At 53.3% G+C, this 16,535-nt stretch overlaps 1 protein-coding gene across 2 annotated transcripts; it reads right to left on the bottom strand.

The window, feature by feature from the left end:
- Window positions 1-2,391: 2,391 nt before the first annotated feature.
- Window positions 2,392-16,047, bottom strand: DIRAS3 (DIRAS family GTPase 3). 2 transcript variants are annotated; one of them, XM_056814960.1, is made up of 2 exons: window positions 15,548-16,047; window positions 2,392-4,046 (listed from the first exon to the last, which is right to left on the bottom strand). In XM_056814960.1, exon 2 carries the CDS (start codon window positions 3,824-3,826, stop codon window positions 3,230-3,232), a length of 597 nt encoding a protein of 198 aa, XP_056670938.1. In that variant the 5' UTR covers window positions 3,827-4,046; window positions 15,548-16,047; the 3' UTR covers window positions 2,392-3,229. The 2 variants fall into 2 exon arrangements, with proteins under 2 accessions (XP_056670938.1, XP_056670939.1); XM_056814961.1 differs by having other exon boundaries at window positions 2,392-3,922.
- Between the last annotated feature and the right edge of the window lie 488 nt (window positions 16,048-16,535).

The raw sequence follows: 16,535 nt of genomic DNA, 5'->3' as shown, positions 1-16,535 counted from the left end.
CTCGGCACGTCTGAACGGAAAAGGCGCGCCATTAGGTGCTGGGCTGAGTTTCCCCTATGGGGGCATCAGCCTTGCCCTCAGTGAGCTCACAATTTACTGGAGGGAGAACATGGACTTGGAGAAACAATGGAGGAGGTTAGGGTGAAGGGAACAAATGGGCGATCCCAGATATCAGGGTGACCACTGGGGAAGACAAGGAAGGTGTTTGGAGAGATTCTGGGAGACGCTCCAGAAGAAAGTGGCATCTTCTTTGAGGTTTCTGTCCTTTGGGTGTCTCCTGGGATCTAAGTGTCTTGCCGTGCCCCAGTCTGGTGCCAAGTCCTGCCATTTTCCCTCAAACAGGCCTCCTTCTTTCCTCTGTCTGCCCCCTCCCTGGCACAGGCCCTGGTCCCCTCGCTGGTCTGAACTATCACAGTAACTGCTGGGGGCGGGTCTGCCCACCTCAAGTCTCTCCCCACTCCAGTCTGTCCTCCATTCAGCCACTGAAAAGATTTCCCCAAAGTCCAGGTCTGACCCCAGATCTCAATAAACTCTGGTGGCTTCCTATTGGCCCCAGGATCAAACCCAAATGCTCTGTTTGGCATTCAATGCCCCTCCTCATCGTCCCCCTCCCCTCCTCAACACCCCTTAGAACCTTTCATCAAGTGACCCCAGCCAACTGGCTGCTCCTCCAACAAGAGAGTCCATCCACCTCAGCTTCCAGGCTTTTCTCTGGCTGCTCTCCGCCCTGGGGTGCTCCCCCTCTCCCCTCTGCCTTGTCCCGCCTCCTTCCTGAGACCCAGCTCCAATCCCCCTCCTCTAGGAAGCCTTTCCTGATGTCTCCTCATGCTAATGAAGCTTAATGAAGGCGTTTAGTGCTGGGCCCTTCCTCTGCGGATGATTTCTGTTGATTCTGTATCCATGGGGGGGGGTGTAGATAATGGGGTGCGGGTCTGCAGCTCCTGGAAGGCAGGGGCTGCCCTTGGCCTTTCCTGCAGCCCCCATTCCTGAGCACAGTGCCCGGATCAAAGGAGGTGTTCAGTGGCTAAGGTGCCTTTGGATGTAGGGGTTCAGAGAAGGTTCCCCCCAGTCATCCCCCCCCCCGGAGAAAGGGGGCAGGCCTTCTTCCCCCTTCCTTCCCCCCTCCCTCCTTCCACAATGCTGACTGTCTGGCTTTGGGATTTCACTGACCAGGGGCCTTCCAGTAAGCACAGTCCCTGTCCCACTGCAGGTCAGGGGTCTGAAGGCCCAAGAGGGGACTAGACTTGCCCAGGGTCACGTAGCCAGTTTGTGTCCAAGCTGGGACTTCAAGCCGTCTTCCTGTCTGTGAGGGAGGCCTGTTCTCTAGTCATTATACTCTGCTGCCTCTCTTAAGGTAGCCTCCTTAAGGTAGCCCCAAGCTAAATCCCCACCTGCCTGCTCTAGAGACATCAGCCAAGATGGAGCCAGTGATTTTCCCACTAGAAAACACTTGGCAAAGCTGAAGGTGCCATAGAAATGCTGGCTCCTGTGATTATTATTATCATTATTGCTGCTGCTGCCGTTGCTGCTGTCAAAGCCTCTCACTCAGAGCCATTTTGAGTGAGCTATGATTTAACAGATTTGCAGAGGGCTTCAGGGGGACCACTAGGGCTCTGGACTGGAGCTGGGGGTCCTGGGGGTGCTGGGGCTGAAGGGCTGGATCCTTGCACCACTTACCATCTTCCTGGCTCTGTGGGCAGCTCTTTTTGGCTTGTCTGAGACTCTCTTTCCTTCTTTGAAAGAGAGGGTGCTGAAGCAGAGGAACTCAGGGGGACTGTCTTCTCCAGATCCTTGGGGCTGCCTTCCCTCTGGCAATGTTTTGACTGCTTCCATTCTGCTCTCTCCAGAGGGGACCAGTGACCAGCTAAGCAACCCCTGCATTGCAGGGGGCCTGAGAGAGATCTGCTCAGATCCTCCTCACCAAAGGGAAAAGGCCCCCCCTCCCTGTCTCCCTCCCTCTCCTCTCTCCCTCCCTCCCTCTTTCCTTGCCTTCCCTTCCTCCCTCTCTCTCTTTCCCTCTCTTCCCTCCCTCCCTCCCTTTTTCCTTGCCTTCCCTTCCTCCCTCTCCCTCTTTCCCTCTCCTCCCTCCCTCCCTCCCTCTCTCTCTTTCCCTCTCCTCCCTCCCTCCCTCCCTCCCTCGCTCTTTCCCTCTCCTCCCTCCTTCCCCTCTCTTTCCCTTCCCTCCCTCCCTCTCTCCTTCCCTCCCCTCTCTCTTACCCTTCCTCCCTCTCTCTCCCTTCCTCCCCTCCCTCCTTCCTCCCTCCTCCCTCGCTCCCTCTCTCGCTCTGAGATCCTGCCTTGGGCCCTGCGCCAGCACCCATTTAAGGGCTCCCCTGCCAAATGCAGCGAAGTCCCACGCTGTCGAGAAAAACCACAACAGGACACGGGTGATTCCATGCAAGAAAGAGCTTTAATAAGTCACACTTATTCTAAATCACTGCCACATGCCACCGAAGCTGCTGAGCGACACACGTACACACGGACACACACAGACATACACACAGACAGACAGCGAGAACTTTATTTCGGAAACAACTAGCACGTCTTTGGTAAGCGAATGCCATCCTCTCCCCCCTGGATCGAGCAGTAGAGAGAGCACCCGGCTTCCTGCTGGCTTTCTCGATCAGCTCTTCCAGCCTCAACAGCGCTTTCTTCAAGGTGAATCTGAAGATGGGTCTCTCCGAGTCTATGCAGCGTAGGCAAGTTAGGCTTTCTGGGGCCAACACTCCGAGCTGCTCAAACACAAGATTACTCGTGGCGTCAGGGAAGGGGGTGCGCGGCGTTATTCCCCAGACAGCCTGGCCTTTGGGTGCCAAATTGGTGGGGCTTCAAAGTTCGGAATACTTGGGCTCGGGGAAGGCTGCGGCCGCCGCGGTGGGTTTGCTTTGCCGGGGTTTGGGGCAGTGATCGAGTCCTTTAGGAGCCCCCCTCCCCCCTCCCCCCAGGAAATGTGGCAAGTCCGGGTCGGTCCCATTTTGGTTTCTCCCCCCCACCCCTCAAAGGACGTTTGTTCGGCTCCGATTTGGTGTAGGACGAACCACGAGCTGAGATCCCTCGTTCACGAATCGCTAATGCTGCGGGGGCCACTTTCCGACAGGGAGGAGTAGTCCATGCCCTTAAGACAGACACCATGCAAAGAAAGCGAAGGGTCCTGGAGCTTGGCGGTGGCGGCGGCGGCGGCGGCGGCGGCGGCGGCGCGGCGCGGCGCGGCGCGACCCTCGGGGCTGGCTTACATAAGACAGCACTTGCCTCGGAGCCGGGCGGTCCGGGTGGGCTGCTTGGCTTTCTTGCCGTCCACCTGTAGGCACACGGGTCTCCTCTTCTCCAGGTTGAGCAGCTCCTCGAAGAGCTCCTGCACGTTCGAGTTGTTCTTGGCCGAGGTCTCCATGAAGGAGCAGTTCCACTTGTTGGCCAGGGCTTCCCCCTCGCTGGCCTGCAGTTCCCTCTGGTCCTCGTCCGTCTTGTTGCCCACCAGCATGATGGGCACCTTCTGCACGTCGCCTTTGATCTGGCGGATCTGCTCGTAGATGGGCAGCAGGTCGTCCAGGGACTGCTTGCTGGTGACCGAGTACACCAGGATGAAGGCGTGACCCTTGGAAATGGACAGCCTCTGCATGGCCGGGAACTGGTGACTACCTGTTGTGTCGGTGATCTGGAGGGTGCAGACGCTCTTCTCGCAGCAGATCACTTGGCGGTAGGTGTCCTCGATGGTGGGCACGTAGGTCTCCCGGAAAGTGCCCCGGACGAACCTGAGAACCAGGGAACTCTTCCCCACTCCGGCTGCCCCGAACACCACCACCCGGTAGTCGTTGCTCTGCTCTGGCATCTCGGAAGCTGGATCCGAGCTGGAGTGAGTGAGAACAGCTGCTGCCGCTGCCGCTGCTACTGCCGCTGCCGCTACCCCTACTGCTGCTGCTGTGATCTGAAGAGGCAAGCCCGGGAGTGAGAGGATGCTGGCTGCAATCTCAACTCGGGGGTGGGGCACGGGTGGGAGGGGGGCAGCTTTGCCCACTCAGCTTCTCTGTTTACCTGGCCATTGGGGGAATCTGGGAGACGGGCAGGGAGGAGGAGAGAAACACAGAAAGGCAATTTCTCACTCAAACTTGTCCTTCCCTCTGCCCCTCGCAGAGCCCCCCGCCAGCTCATTCGGCGCCCCCTCCCCCCGGAAAAATGTCAAATGGCACATACACACATCCCGATGGCAGACGAGGCTCGGGAGAGCTGGGGGAGAGTTTAGAAATCTCATTTTTAAGGCTTGCCCCCTCTCTCTCCCCAGCTTTGCATATCTCACAGCCCGATATTTGGGCTCGCTCTGGTCCCTGGGGGCGTAGGGGAGGGAGGACACTGTGGTGGGGATGGGGGGGAGCCTGGAGCAGGGAGGAAAACATATGGAGTCAGAGGACCTGGATTCAAAGCCCAGCTCTTCCAGGAGCTGGGTGACCTTGGACTCATTGTTTACTCTCTCTAAGCCTCAGTTTCCCCATCACAGCTTGGGGGTCTGGGACTGAATGGCAGATGAGTCCCTTCCAGTTCCAAATATCCAATTCCTTCCTTATACAGAGCTTAATGTTATCCCAAGGCAAATCTCAAGGCAATCAGGACAGTCACCCTCCCCTCCCTCCATCCACACAGCTGCACATTCAGCTGAGGGTCAACATGAGAGACTTGCAAGGAGAAATTCTCTTTCCCCCTTCCCCCTCTTCCCTCCCCTTGCTGCTTCATAAACCCTCTCTCTCCCACCTCCAAATCCCACTTCCCCAGACATCCTACAAATCTGCCGTGCCTTTCTAAGGCCCGCTTCCCCAACAGCAGCCCCAGACCACCACCCAGCTTTTATTCGGGGCTTCCCTTCCCTGTCTCAGACATTGTCCTGAGCACAGGGAACACAAGTATAAAAAGCACAACAATCCCTGCCCTTCAGAAGTGTCCATTCTATTGGGGAAGGAGAGTCATCAAGGCCACTGCCTCTCTCAACTTGGCTCACTCGAGGCTCCTCAGATCCTGAGTCTGAGACTTCGGAAACTGGACAGGCTACAGCAGTAAGACCCCCTGATCAGTAAGAAGACTGGACCTTCGGGTTCCCAGATTGTGCTTAGAAAGCAAAGCCAACAGTGAAAGCGAACAGACACTGTGCTGGCTGGTGACCAAAGGAGAGGCCCTCAAGAAGCTTACATTCCAGTAAAGAAGGCAATATAGCAATCAGGGATATCACAGCCTGCAGGCCACACCAGGTCTATGGCACTGCAGAGTATGGACAGAACCAGCTTATAGTGGAAATGGGGAAATATTGTTAAAGATTAATAAAAATACAATACAACAGGGATAATATTACAATTATACAGCCAGGACTCATGTGAGATTAGTGGTCCCAGGTTCTATTTGAGGGTGGCACCACTCATTAAAATCACAAGATACACTGGAGCCATTTACTGAGTAGATGGAAAGCCATCCGAAAAGGCAAGATCTGAGGGCAGCAAAACAGAGCTTCTGGCTGAATCTTGAAGGAGGCCAAAGAAATCAAGATGTGGAAGAATTGGGGATGGATGGAATCCTTAGAGAAAACAGGATAGATTGACTAAATTAAGGACTTGGAGCAAGAAAGACCTGAATTCAAGTCTGGCCACTGACACAGACTGGATTAACGTCAGGACTTCAGTTTCCTTATCAGCATTAGGGGGCAAAAAAGAAAAATCTTGATCCTTGGGTTATTTTGAGGAACAAATAAGAGAATGTAAAAAATAAAGGGTATTTGCTTGTATTTGTAATTCTAGCACTTCCCTTAGTTAAGTTAATGAGTTTTTATTGGGCACCTACTATGTGCCAAGCACTGCCCAAAACACCAAAAATATGAGTATGAGCAAAATAGAAAGGCAGAGTCTTCCCTCAACGAGATTACATTCTAGTGGGGTAAGAGAGCATCTAAAAGGAAGGTTAAATGGGGAGGGAGAGAGTAGGAAGGTAGGAAAAGTCATGTGAAGCTTGGAAAGGAACAAAGACATATCTGTCCTGAACACTCACCTTAAAATGGTAGTTCTAAAAAAATCAATCAGAGGAAATAACTACGGGGGCAGAATAAATGTCTAGGGAGAGAAGTCAGTAGATAAATATTTACTAAGGGCCTACTATGTGCTAAACACTACTAAGAAAGGCAAAAGACAGTCCTTGGCCCTGAAGAATTCACACTCTAATGAGGAAGACAACACACAAACAGCTATGTTCAAGCAAGCTAGAGAGAGGATAAATTGGAGATATTCAGCTGAAGAAAAAGCATGAGGAATTGGGAAAGGCTCCCTGCAGAAGATGGGATTTTAGCTGGGACTTAAAGGAAGCCAAGAAGCAGAGCTGAGGAAGAAGAGCATTCCCTGGTGCAGGATAGACTGGAATAGTGAGATATTTGTGGCAGAGACCCCCACCCCCCCAAGCAGTGATTGCAAAAGTCCAAGCAGTGGAGATGAAGGCCTGCACCAGGGTGTGGCAGTATCCGAGAGAAAAGGAGCATATGGAGAGATGTTGTGAAGGTTAAATCCACAGTCCTTGGTAACAGTTTAGACAGGGAGACTATGAGATAATGAGGAACTAAGGCTGACCCCTGGGTTATAGGCTGGAGCCTGAGGGGATCCCCCACATTAAGAGGGAATATTGGTAGCAAGGAGCATTTGGGGGCAAGGATCATGAGTTCAGTTGTGGACATGCTGAGTTTTAAGATGTCTGAGGGACAACCACTCCAAGATGTCTGCTTCACTTGAAGATGCAAGTCTGGAGGGAGGTTAAGGTTGGCTAAATAGATTTGAGAACCATCAGCATAGAGATGATAATTAAATCCATTGGAGCTGATGAGATCACCAAGTGAAGCAGTATAGAGGGAGAAGAGAGGAGGCTCAGGGCTAGTGGGCTTGGAAGAGAGAGAGAGAGAGAGAGAGAGAGAGAGAGAGAGAGAGAGAGAGAGAGAGAGAGAGAGAGAGAGAGAGAGAGGATGAGAGAGAGAGGATGAGAGGGAGGGGGAGAGAGAGGATGAGAGGGAGAGGCAGGGAGGGAGGAGGAAAGGAGAGAAAGAGGGAGGGAGGGAGGGAGGAAAGGAGAGAGGGAGGGAGGGAGGAAATGAGAGAGAGAGGGAGGGAGGAAAGGAGAGAGGAAGGGAGGGAGGAATGGAGAGAGGAAGGGAGGGAGGAAAGGAGAGAGAGGGAGGGAGCAAAGGAGAGAGTGGGAGGGAGGAAATAAGAGAGAGAAAGAAAGGGAGGGAGGAAAGAAGAGAGAGGGGGAGAAAGGGAGGGAGGAATGGAGAAAGAGAAAAGGAGGGAGGAAAGGAGTGATCGAGAGACAGGGAGGGAGAGACACAGACAGGGAGGAAGGGAGGAGCACCGCTTTGGAGGGGATGCCCGGGATAGGGAACAGATGCAGGATATGGTGCAGCCTTCCCGGCCCCCCGTAGCGAGGGCCAAGGCGGGGTTGGGTGACACGGGCCTGGCGCGGGCAGCAGGGGCAGTGCAGTGGCCGCATTCTCCCCTCCTCACTCCGCAGCGCGCCTGGAGGGGCCGGTGATGGGGACTGAGCCATAGCCGAGGCTCACAGAGACCCAGCTCCCAGTCTGAACACCCTGCCGGCTTCGGCCAATCACGGTGCGGTCCGACAGAGCCTCACGTCATCTGGCCAATCGTGGCCTATTCCGCCTCTCCAGGGTCTGAGGCTGGTCCAATCGCCGCGAGGAGGTAACCAAGTCCCGTCCACCCCTCTCCGTTGCTAAGGCCGCCTGCCCCCAGCCTATGGGAGGGCTCGGTGCGTCTGCGGGGTCTGGGGAGGCGGTGCTTCAGCCCCCCCAACCCCATGTTGGCGGTGCACAGTTATATAATTCTTCGGGGAGTGGGGCAGCGAGCTTGGCAACAGGGCCTTTCGCGTTCAATATCGCGAGATTACTGCAGTCTCTCCAAGATAAATTAGACGTTTTAGTTAGTGGGAATGTTTGCAGTGGAAGGCTTATACTGGTTTAAACCGGTATTGCGCATGCGTATCGTAGGAGGCCTGCGCATGCGTTTAAGTCCTTGGCAGAAGCACCAGAAACAGGAGACCCCCGCCCCCTCTCTTGGAGAGGAGCAAGAACTAGAGACCCTCCTCACTCCCCCGCTCCAGTGTCTTTCCTGGGGTGGGAAAATAAGAGGGTCCCCCTCCTCCTTCTCTTCCCCCGCTCCCCCTCTTGGGGAGGGGCAAGAACACGAGAGCCCCCTCCCCCGCTCCAGTCTTTTTCCTGGGGAAGGGAAATTAGACCCCCCCCCAGTCTTTCACCTGCGTGGGAGTAGGAACCCCTTCCCTCCCCCCACCCCTCTCTTAGGAAGGGGTAAGAACAGGAGACACCCCACACCCACACACGCGCACACACACACTCTGTCTTTCCCTGGCTGGAGCTAAACACAAGCTTATTGACCCAGAGCGGGAGGGGCTAATTTCCTACTCAAAAGCCGTCTCTAGCCATGAAATCAAAGCGAATTAGATCAACCCGCTTTTATTAAGCACCTGCCCGATGCCCAACACGAAAGAGGCAAATGGGCAGCAGCACAAGTGGTAGTCCCTGCCCACGGGGAGCTCACAGTCTAAAGGGAAGCTGCATGCAAACAAGCCGCAGACCCGAGAAATCGAGAATCATCTCCGGGGGAAAACCCTGACAAATAGGGGGAATCGGGGCAGGGTTCCTGGAGAAGCCGGGAGGCAGAGATGGGAAGGGATGGAGGACGGTCTGAGAAAATGCCCAAACCCGAGAAATGGAGAGGATTGTAGGGAGAGAAGGGTGAGCTCATGCGCGAATGGGGAAGGCTGCAGGATTTTAGATTTGTGTCTGGCACATAGTAGGTGCTTAATAATTGCTTATCGTTTGGCGGATGGATCCCGGAAGGGGTAGGTGGCTCCTGGACTTTATTAAGTGGGAGGAGAGAGCTGACCCAGACCTTTAGTTTAGGAAAATCCCTTTGGTGGCAGAATGGAGGATGAGCTCGCCTGGGGAGAGCCTGGAGTCAGCCAGACCTCCCCCCCCCCCCCCACCGTGTGAGGGAGGGGAGCCTGCCCCAGGGTGGTGGCTTCCTTGGGCAACAAAGGCAGGGGTAGTGGTCCTGGGCTTCCCTGCTCACTGGCCACTGGCCACCAGTTGGTATCCTCCCTAAAGGCTGCTCTCCTCTGTACGAGCATTAAGGGTGCCCAGCTACAAGTTAGCCCCGTGACCCGGGAGTCTGCCATTTCCAGGGCTCCAATTATCCTGTTTGGAGCGCTTAGCTACCATGGAGCTGGAGCTATGAACAATTTGGCCTTTCATGGACCTCTCTTCTGCCTTGGCTTTCCTTGGGGTACGTGCCTGGTAGTGAGTCAAAAGGTATGGAATGGGGCAGTCACTTGTGTGGCGTCACTAGCAGGATGTCTCTCAGCCCTTCCAAAGTTACCAGCGATCTCTTACTTCCTAAATCAGAGAACTCTTCCTTAGCCTTCCTCCTTCTTGACTTCTGGCTGGACTTGGTACCAGGAGCCACTTTCTTCTCTCTGGGCTTCCTCCTTTCACACCTCCTCCCTTCTTCCCATTCCTCTCCCTCCTGCTCATCATCCTTTTCTTGTAATATAAGCTTCTTGAGGGCAGCCTTCATTTTTGCCTATAGACCTGCATCTCTGTATCACCTAATAAAGGCAGTGCAGTAGGTGCTTCAAAAATATTTATCAAATTAGAGTTATCTGACAATATTTTCTCATATCATCCTCCCCCAACTTCTCCTCCATTTTTGACTATTCCTTTATTTGCTCATCATCCTTTTCAGGCACATTATTTATAGATACACCCTCGAACTCTGGACTGAGTCCCCTTCTCTTCTCTCCTAACACTATCCTATTTGGAAAACCCATGTGTTTCCATGAGTTAAATTATTCTCTTTCTTCAGATATCTCCTAGGTGGATTCTTCATCCTGGATCCATATATTCTAGTCCCTGTTTGGAACCCCAATCGCACATCAGCAACTGCCTTCCAAGCGTATCAGATGGGATGTTTTGTAGACATCTCAAATTCAAAATGTCCAGAATAGAACTAGTCGTAGTTTTCCCTAAACAGCCTTTCATGGGAACTATCCTAGGCACCTCGGTGTCCAAGTGGATAGCATACCAGGCCTGAAGGCAGGAAGACCCAACTTGAAGACAACTTAGGTCAAATCTAGACTCAGACACTTATTAGCTCTGTGAGCCTGGACGAGTCACTTCACACTGCCATAGTTTCCTCGTCTATAAAATGAGCTGGAGAAGAAAATGGCCAACTATTCTAGTATCTTTGCCAAGAAAACCCCAATGAGTTGGACGTGACTGAGCACCCTCACCAGTACCAACAACGACACCCTGTCTGTCACCATCAAGGGGGCCACTATCCATCCTTTCCGTCATTTGGGTTCACAATCTTTGATTCGCCTCCTTCCTCACTCCTCAGATCCGGGTTTGTAATTTCAACATCTCTAACGTTCAGTTCCTTCTCTCCACCTACAGCCTCAGCTCTGGACCTCAGCTCTTCATTGCTAATGGCTAGGGCTGCAGTGACAGCCTTCTCACCAGTCTCCTTGCCTTGAATCTCCCCACAACCCAATTCCTCTTTCCCATCGCCACCAAAGAGACTTTCCTAGAGCCAGCCTGACCTTGTCACCCTCCTACACAATTAAGTTCAACGACTCCCTATGGCTTCTGGGAGCAGACGAAGATTCATTTGTTTGGAAGCATTTAAAGTTTTTCCCAGCTTCCCATCCTTATAGTGCCTCGCCTTCCTTCTCCTTCATACGTTCGGCAACCTCATCATTATGGACCTTTTATTGCCCTTCATACACAGGACCTCGTGCCTATCTCCAAGCCTTTGCACTGGCCATTCTCCTTATTTCTGCCTCTTAGAATCTCTAGTTCCTTTCAAGATTAGGTCAAGCATCACCTTCTGAATGAAGCCTTTCAGGCCCCAGCAGTTGGTTGTACTGCCCCCCCCCAGCACACACACACACACACACACACACACACACACACACACAAATGACTTGTTCCTATTTTGTATATATGAATATAGCTTATAGAATCTCAGACTGAGAGCTGAAAATAACTTTCGAGGTCCTCCTGTGACGGCTGAGGAAACGTGAAGCCTGGAGCGGTCACCAGGCTCTGAATGAAATCCATTGAATTCATGCCCTTTGAGTCCAGCATCAGCATTCTGTACAGGATGCCACCCAGCGCCTTGAAAGAACCCCCATCTCTCCATGCAGTCCCCCAGACTGATACACTTGGAGCCAACAGCCAATCAATGGCTGGATGTTGTCATTTCTACCCAGAGTCACGCCGGCAATGGTTCTAACAAGCAGCTCTCCAAAAAGGCACTACATGCCTTTAAGTGGTGCTGGTCACATTTTCTCCATCGCCGTAAGTTTGAACCAGCAAACCAATAAAGCGGGACTTGATTTTGAGGTGTGAATGCCCGTAACGACCAGCTCGAGAGAGAAACATGGCAAGCTGGTTCTGGCACCCCTGATTTTACAGCCTCCACCTTATTTCCTCTGTCCCCTTCTCTTTGTACCCAGAGGCACTGCCCTGGCTTAGCCCAAGCAACCAATCAATCGTTATAAAGCTCTGGCTATTTGCCAGGTACTGTGCGGAGGTCCTTAGCCTTTCTTTCTTGGACTACTGCTCCAGCCTCCCAGCTAGCCTTCTAGTTCTCCTTGTTTCCAGCCTCTCCCCTTTCCTCATCATCTTCCACACAAATGCCAAAGAGATTTGGCCCAAGTCTGCCCTCATCGTTGCCCTGCACAAGTAGCCTCAATAGCTCCCTGCTATCTTGGGAGTCAAGTACGGTCTCCACGGTCTGGTTCTAGGCTGCTTTTCCAGATTTCACCCAGATATTCTCCATCTTAAACTTCACCTTCCAGCCAAGTTGATCTCTTGTTGCCTGCACTCATCTTCCATCACCTTTGTCTGGAATGGACTTTCTAATCTCTTGGCCGTCTTGGGCTCTACTGCTAGAACAGAATTCCCTTGAGGACAGACACTGTCTGGTTTGTGTCCATTTTCCTAGCTTCTCACATAGGAGTGTATGTGTATGTGGAACACAGTAGGTGCTTAATTCTTGTAATTGCTTACACTTAGCACTATTTCCAGTGCCAAGCCCAGTACCTGGCACACAACAGGCATTGATGGATTAGACTCTCTCACTCCCTTCAAGGATCAGTTCAGTTACCTTTGCTTTCGTGAGGCCTTTTGTGGCCCCCTCCTCTAGGTTATGATCCACTGACCCCCCCTAAAAACTATGCCAAGTTTGCTTATACTCCCCTGGCAAAATGTAAGCTTCTTGGGGACAGGTTTCATTTTTGTCTTTGTACAGATACCGAGCACATAGCATGAAGCCAGACATATGGTGGGATACTTGATAAATATTGATCAAATTAGAATTGTTTAATTTGATGTTCCCTTTGCAGATTGTCTCTCTGTCTCTCTCTGTCTCTCTCTCTGTCTCTCTCTGTCTCTGTCTCTGTCTCTCTGTCTCTCTTTGTCTCTCTCTGTCTCTGTCTCTGTCTCTGTCTCTGTCTCTCTCATCAGCTCCAGAGGTTTAATTTTCTTTCATATGTAGATGACGCCTAGATCTTTATGTCCAACTCAGTTCTCTCCTTGAGTACCACTTCCAAGTGGAAGGACATCTGAAATCCAACATGTCTAAGACAAAACCCATGATCTTTTCTTCCAACCCAACCCTCTTCTGAACGTGTGCATTCCTGCTGATGGTCCCACCAATCCTCCAAGTCATCTTCAGCACCCTTCTCCTCCTCATCCCACCAGACTCATTCACTTCCACATCTTATTGATGGTGCTTGGAAGACCTCGGTCGCATCTGTCTCCTCTCCCCCAGCCTCTTCCCCAGTGCTGGCTCTTATCACCTACCACCAGATCATTGCAGGAGCCTTTGAATTGGACTCCCCAGATTCCTCCCCCTTCTCAAACTATCCTCCACAAGCTGCCAAAATGACACTTGGACCTGATCAAGTCACCTCCATGCTCACAAAGTTCCTGGGACTCTGGATTTCCTGTAGGATCAGACACCAACTCTTCCAGTCGACATTTAGATGTCTTCTCAAGATGCCTCCTGCCTTCTTTTCCATACTCATTGCACATTCCTCCCTGCCTTATATAGCACAGCCTTGATTATCGAGAACAATGAGTCTCCTAATAAAGAGGAAGCACGGATTTGAATTCACACTGTTTGAAGCAATAATTATATAAAATATGGTCATCGATTCGAACTCAACGGAAATATGCAGCGATGCAAGAAATTGGACAAAGTGCCGTGCCCGGAATCAGGTAGACCTGAGTTCAAATCCAGTCTCAGATATTTCCTAGCTATGTGACCTTAGGCAAGTCATGTAAACTCTATTTGCCTTGGAGGCAGCTACGTGGCTCAGTGGATAGAGCACTGGGCTTGGACTTAGGAAGATCTGATTTCAAATCCAGCCTCAGACACTTCCTAGCTGTGTGATCCGAGGCATATTGCTTAACCTCACACTGTTTCAGTTTCTTCCTCTGTAAAATGGGGCTAATAAAATAGTGCCTACCTCCAAGGATTGTTATGAAGATCCAATGGGAAACCATTTGTAAAGAGCTCTGGAGCCCTTAAAGCACTTCCATTCCTGCTATTATAGTTCAGTACTTTGCAAGCAAACTGGCCAGTCCTTGCTATCCACTGACTGGTCTCTCATCTGTAGCCCTTTGGCCAGCTGCGTTGCTCCCCCTTCCTAGAACACTCTCTCTTCTTACTGGCCTCTCAGAGTAACAAGTCTCTTCAAAACGTGTCTCCAGCCCCAGCTCATCCACGAAACCCTCTCCGCTCCCTCCAGCCCCAAACCTGCTTTCTCTGTGCTCGAGGTATAGGACGAGAGAGGCAGAGACAGGCGGGTAGAAGGAGCTCAGAACCATCTGGCCCAATGGTTAGCATCGAATTTGATAGCTGAGGAAACAGATCTAGGAAGGCCAACGGGGGTGACAGAGGTAGGGTCTGTGGAAGGATTTGAACCCAGGTCCTATGGTCTTTTCAGTGCACCATCACCTGAGAGGATGCCCTGGGAAGAGAGCCAGTCCCAGAAGCATGGTGGAATTATATTAGACACGTCCCTTAGCCTCTCCGCGGTCTAGGCAGCTAGCCAAGTGGAGTAAGTGCTCCCCATCTTCATGCACTGAGACTTCCCTGTGCCAGGGAGATGAGGGGCTCCTCCAGAACTGGCTCCATCTCCTTCTAGGAGGCCCTGTTCTGTCCTTGTCCTTGAGGGATGTCTAGTTGGAGTTCCGTGGATGCTCGTTGAGAGTGGAGCCCTTCCAGGAGGTGACTGGCCTCCCCACAAGAGGGCTGGACTGGTTCAGGTTAGTCCTTTAGGGCTGGACCAGGAATGCCAGATAAAACTGCCCCTGAGCTCATTAAGGCAGGGCCGACTTCCTCCCCAGACTAGAGGTCCTCTAACTCCATCAGACAAGGACTCTCTTTTGCTTATTTGTATCCCCAGAGTTTAACCTACAAGAGGGGCCTCATAAATATGGATTCAGGTGGGTTACGACTAGCAGAGCAGGGCAGCTCCAGTGCCCTGCCTAGAGACACCATGTCCCGGGTTCAAATCTAGCCTCAGATGCTTCCTAGCTATGTGACCCTGGGCGAGTCACTTCACCTCCATCACCCACCCATTACCGCTCTTCTGCCTTGGAGCCGGTACCCTTTAGTGATGCTAAGACAGAAGAAAGCCAAAGCCTGGGGGACCAGCTGGCAGCGTGGTAGAATGGCTTCTATGGGTTCCCGGGTTGCACTGGCTGGGTGCTGAGCTCCCTGAGGACTCAGAGCTTCTGCTCCTAGACCAGAGGAGGCGTAGCTGTATCTCCAGACTCGGAGGGGCCACGAAGCCCGGGCTGAGCCTCCCCCCTGCCCTCCCTTCCAGCAGAGACCTCACACAAGCCCAGCGAGCTCGCTTTCCTGGCACGTTAAGAGCGGCCCATAATGCCACGTCCTGACAGGGATGGAGGAGAGCGTGCTCGGGCTTAAGCCTGCCTGTGACTTGCTCTCTGCCTCATCTTCACAGCAGGCCCCCTCCCGCCCCAGGCGCGATCAGAGGGCACCCTTGGGGGCACAACGGGGCCGGGTGGCAGTGAGAGCGCCCAGCAGAGCCTCCGAAGGAGCCACGGCAGCCCTGAAGCCGGCACTCTAACAGCCTCTAGATGCTGTCCTGAGGGCTGGCTGGGGGGGCAGGCGAGACCCTGGGGATACGGGCGAAGCAGAGCCCAGCCGGGGGAGGCACACACATGGCATGGAGCTCCCTCTCTGCCTCCAGCCTATTTCACGATGTCTAGCCCAGCCTCCAGAGTCCCCCTCCTAGAATCTCCCTCCTTCTCACTTTGGGCAGGGCAGAAAGGATTTTAGCATCCTCCGAAGCCCCCCGGACCCCTCCAGCAAATAAAAGCTCCAGCCCAGATCCACAGAGGTTCGACCTCCCACCCCTCCATCCCAAGAACAGCCTCACAGACCGGGGGGGGGGGGGCTCTCACCAGGCGGCCTGGGAGTGCTGGGAGTCCGAGAAGCCAGCAGGAGGGTCCCGAGTGGGGAGGCCACTGAGGCCCGCTGAGAGCTGCGAGGCTGCCGCTTGTTCTCCAGGCTTGTCCTCTCCTCTCCTCTCCTCTCCTGGCGGAGCAGAGCAGCCTGGAGCCTCCCTATTTTTCATTCAGGTTTCCACCCAGTGAAAGAGTCCCATTCATGGAGAGAGTGGTAAAGGGACAGCCAGCCAGCCAGCTAGTGGGGATTCTCTCTGGCAGAGAAAAACAAACCCACCCCCGCCAGCCAGCCAGCCGGGCTGCCCACGCAACCCCTGTGGGCGGCCGGGCACCACAGCGTGTGAGGTGAGCAGGACTCCTGGAGCTCCCGGGACAGCCACAGCAGCACGATGCCAGCCGGGATGTCCCCAGCCGGAGCGCCCGGCGGCTCCTGCCTGGGCTCTGCCAGCGCCCATGCCCTGCCCTCCTTCCCCCTCCAAGAGGCAGGCAAGCACCGCAGCCTGCTCCCGCTGGCACACGCCGGGAGTTTCCCTGCTCCCAATTCGAGAGCCTGTTGCTATAAAAAGCAGGAAGCCAAGATGTGGTTATTAGAGCTGTCACCAGCAGCCCTCAGATTTCCTGCAGCTCCCATGGAGGAAGGTCCTGCCTCTCCCCCATCCCCTCCCAGGCAGAGGGCCCTGGCCGGGCACACCAAGAGGCTCTGCCACCCCCTGGCTCCGGGGCTGTGGGAGGAAAGAAGGCAGTCGGAAGTCAGTCGAGAACAGGGAGGACTCTGAGTGGCCGGAGAGTCCTTGACTCTCCGTGACCCTTTTGGGGATTTTCTTGGCAAAAACCCTGGAGCGGTTCAACATTTCCTTCTCCAGCTCATTTTACAGATGAGGAAACTGAGGCAAACAGGCTGAAGTGACTGGCCCAGGGTCACACAGCTAGGAAGTGTCTGAGGCCAGATTGGAACTCAGGTCTTTGGGACTCTGGGCCCTGCACT

This window comes from Monodelphis domestica, chromosome 2, assembly GCF_027887165.1.
Source record: "Monodelphis domestica isolate mMonDom1 chromosome 2, mMonDom1.pri, whole genome shotgun sequence".
Lineage (NCBI taxonomy): Eukaryota > Metazoa > Chordata > Mammalia > Didelphimorphia > Didelphidae > Monodelphis > Monodelphis domestica.
The sequence above is the reverse complement of the archived record's forward strand: the minus strand, read 5'-3'. Positions and strand labels throughout refer to the sequence as shown.

What these genes read in the sequence shown, in the direction of transcription:
- DIRAS3 (XM_056814960.1), bottom strand. Translation starts at nt 3,826, where the DNA reads ATGCCAGAGCAGAGCAACGACTACCGGGTGGTGGTGTTCGGGGCAGCC.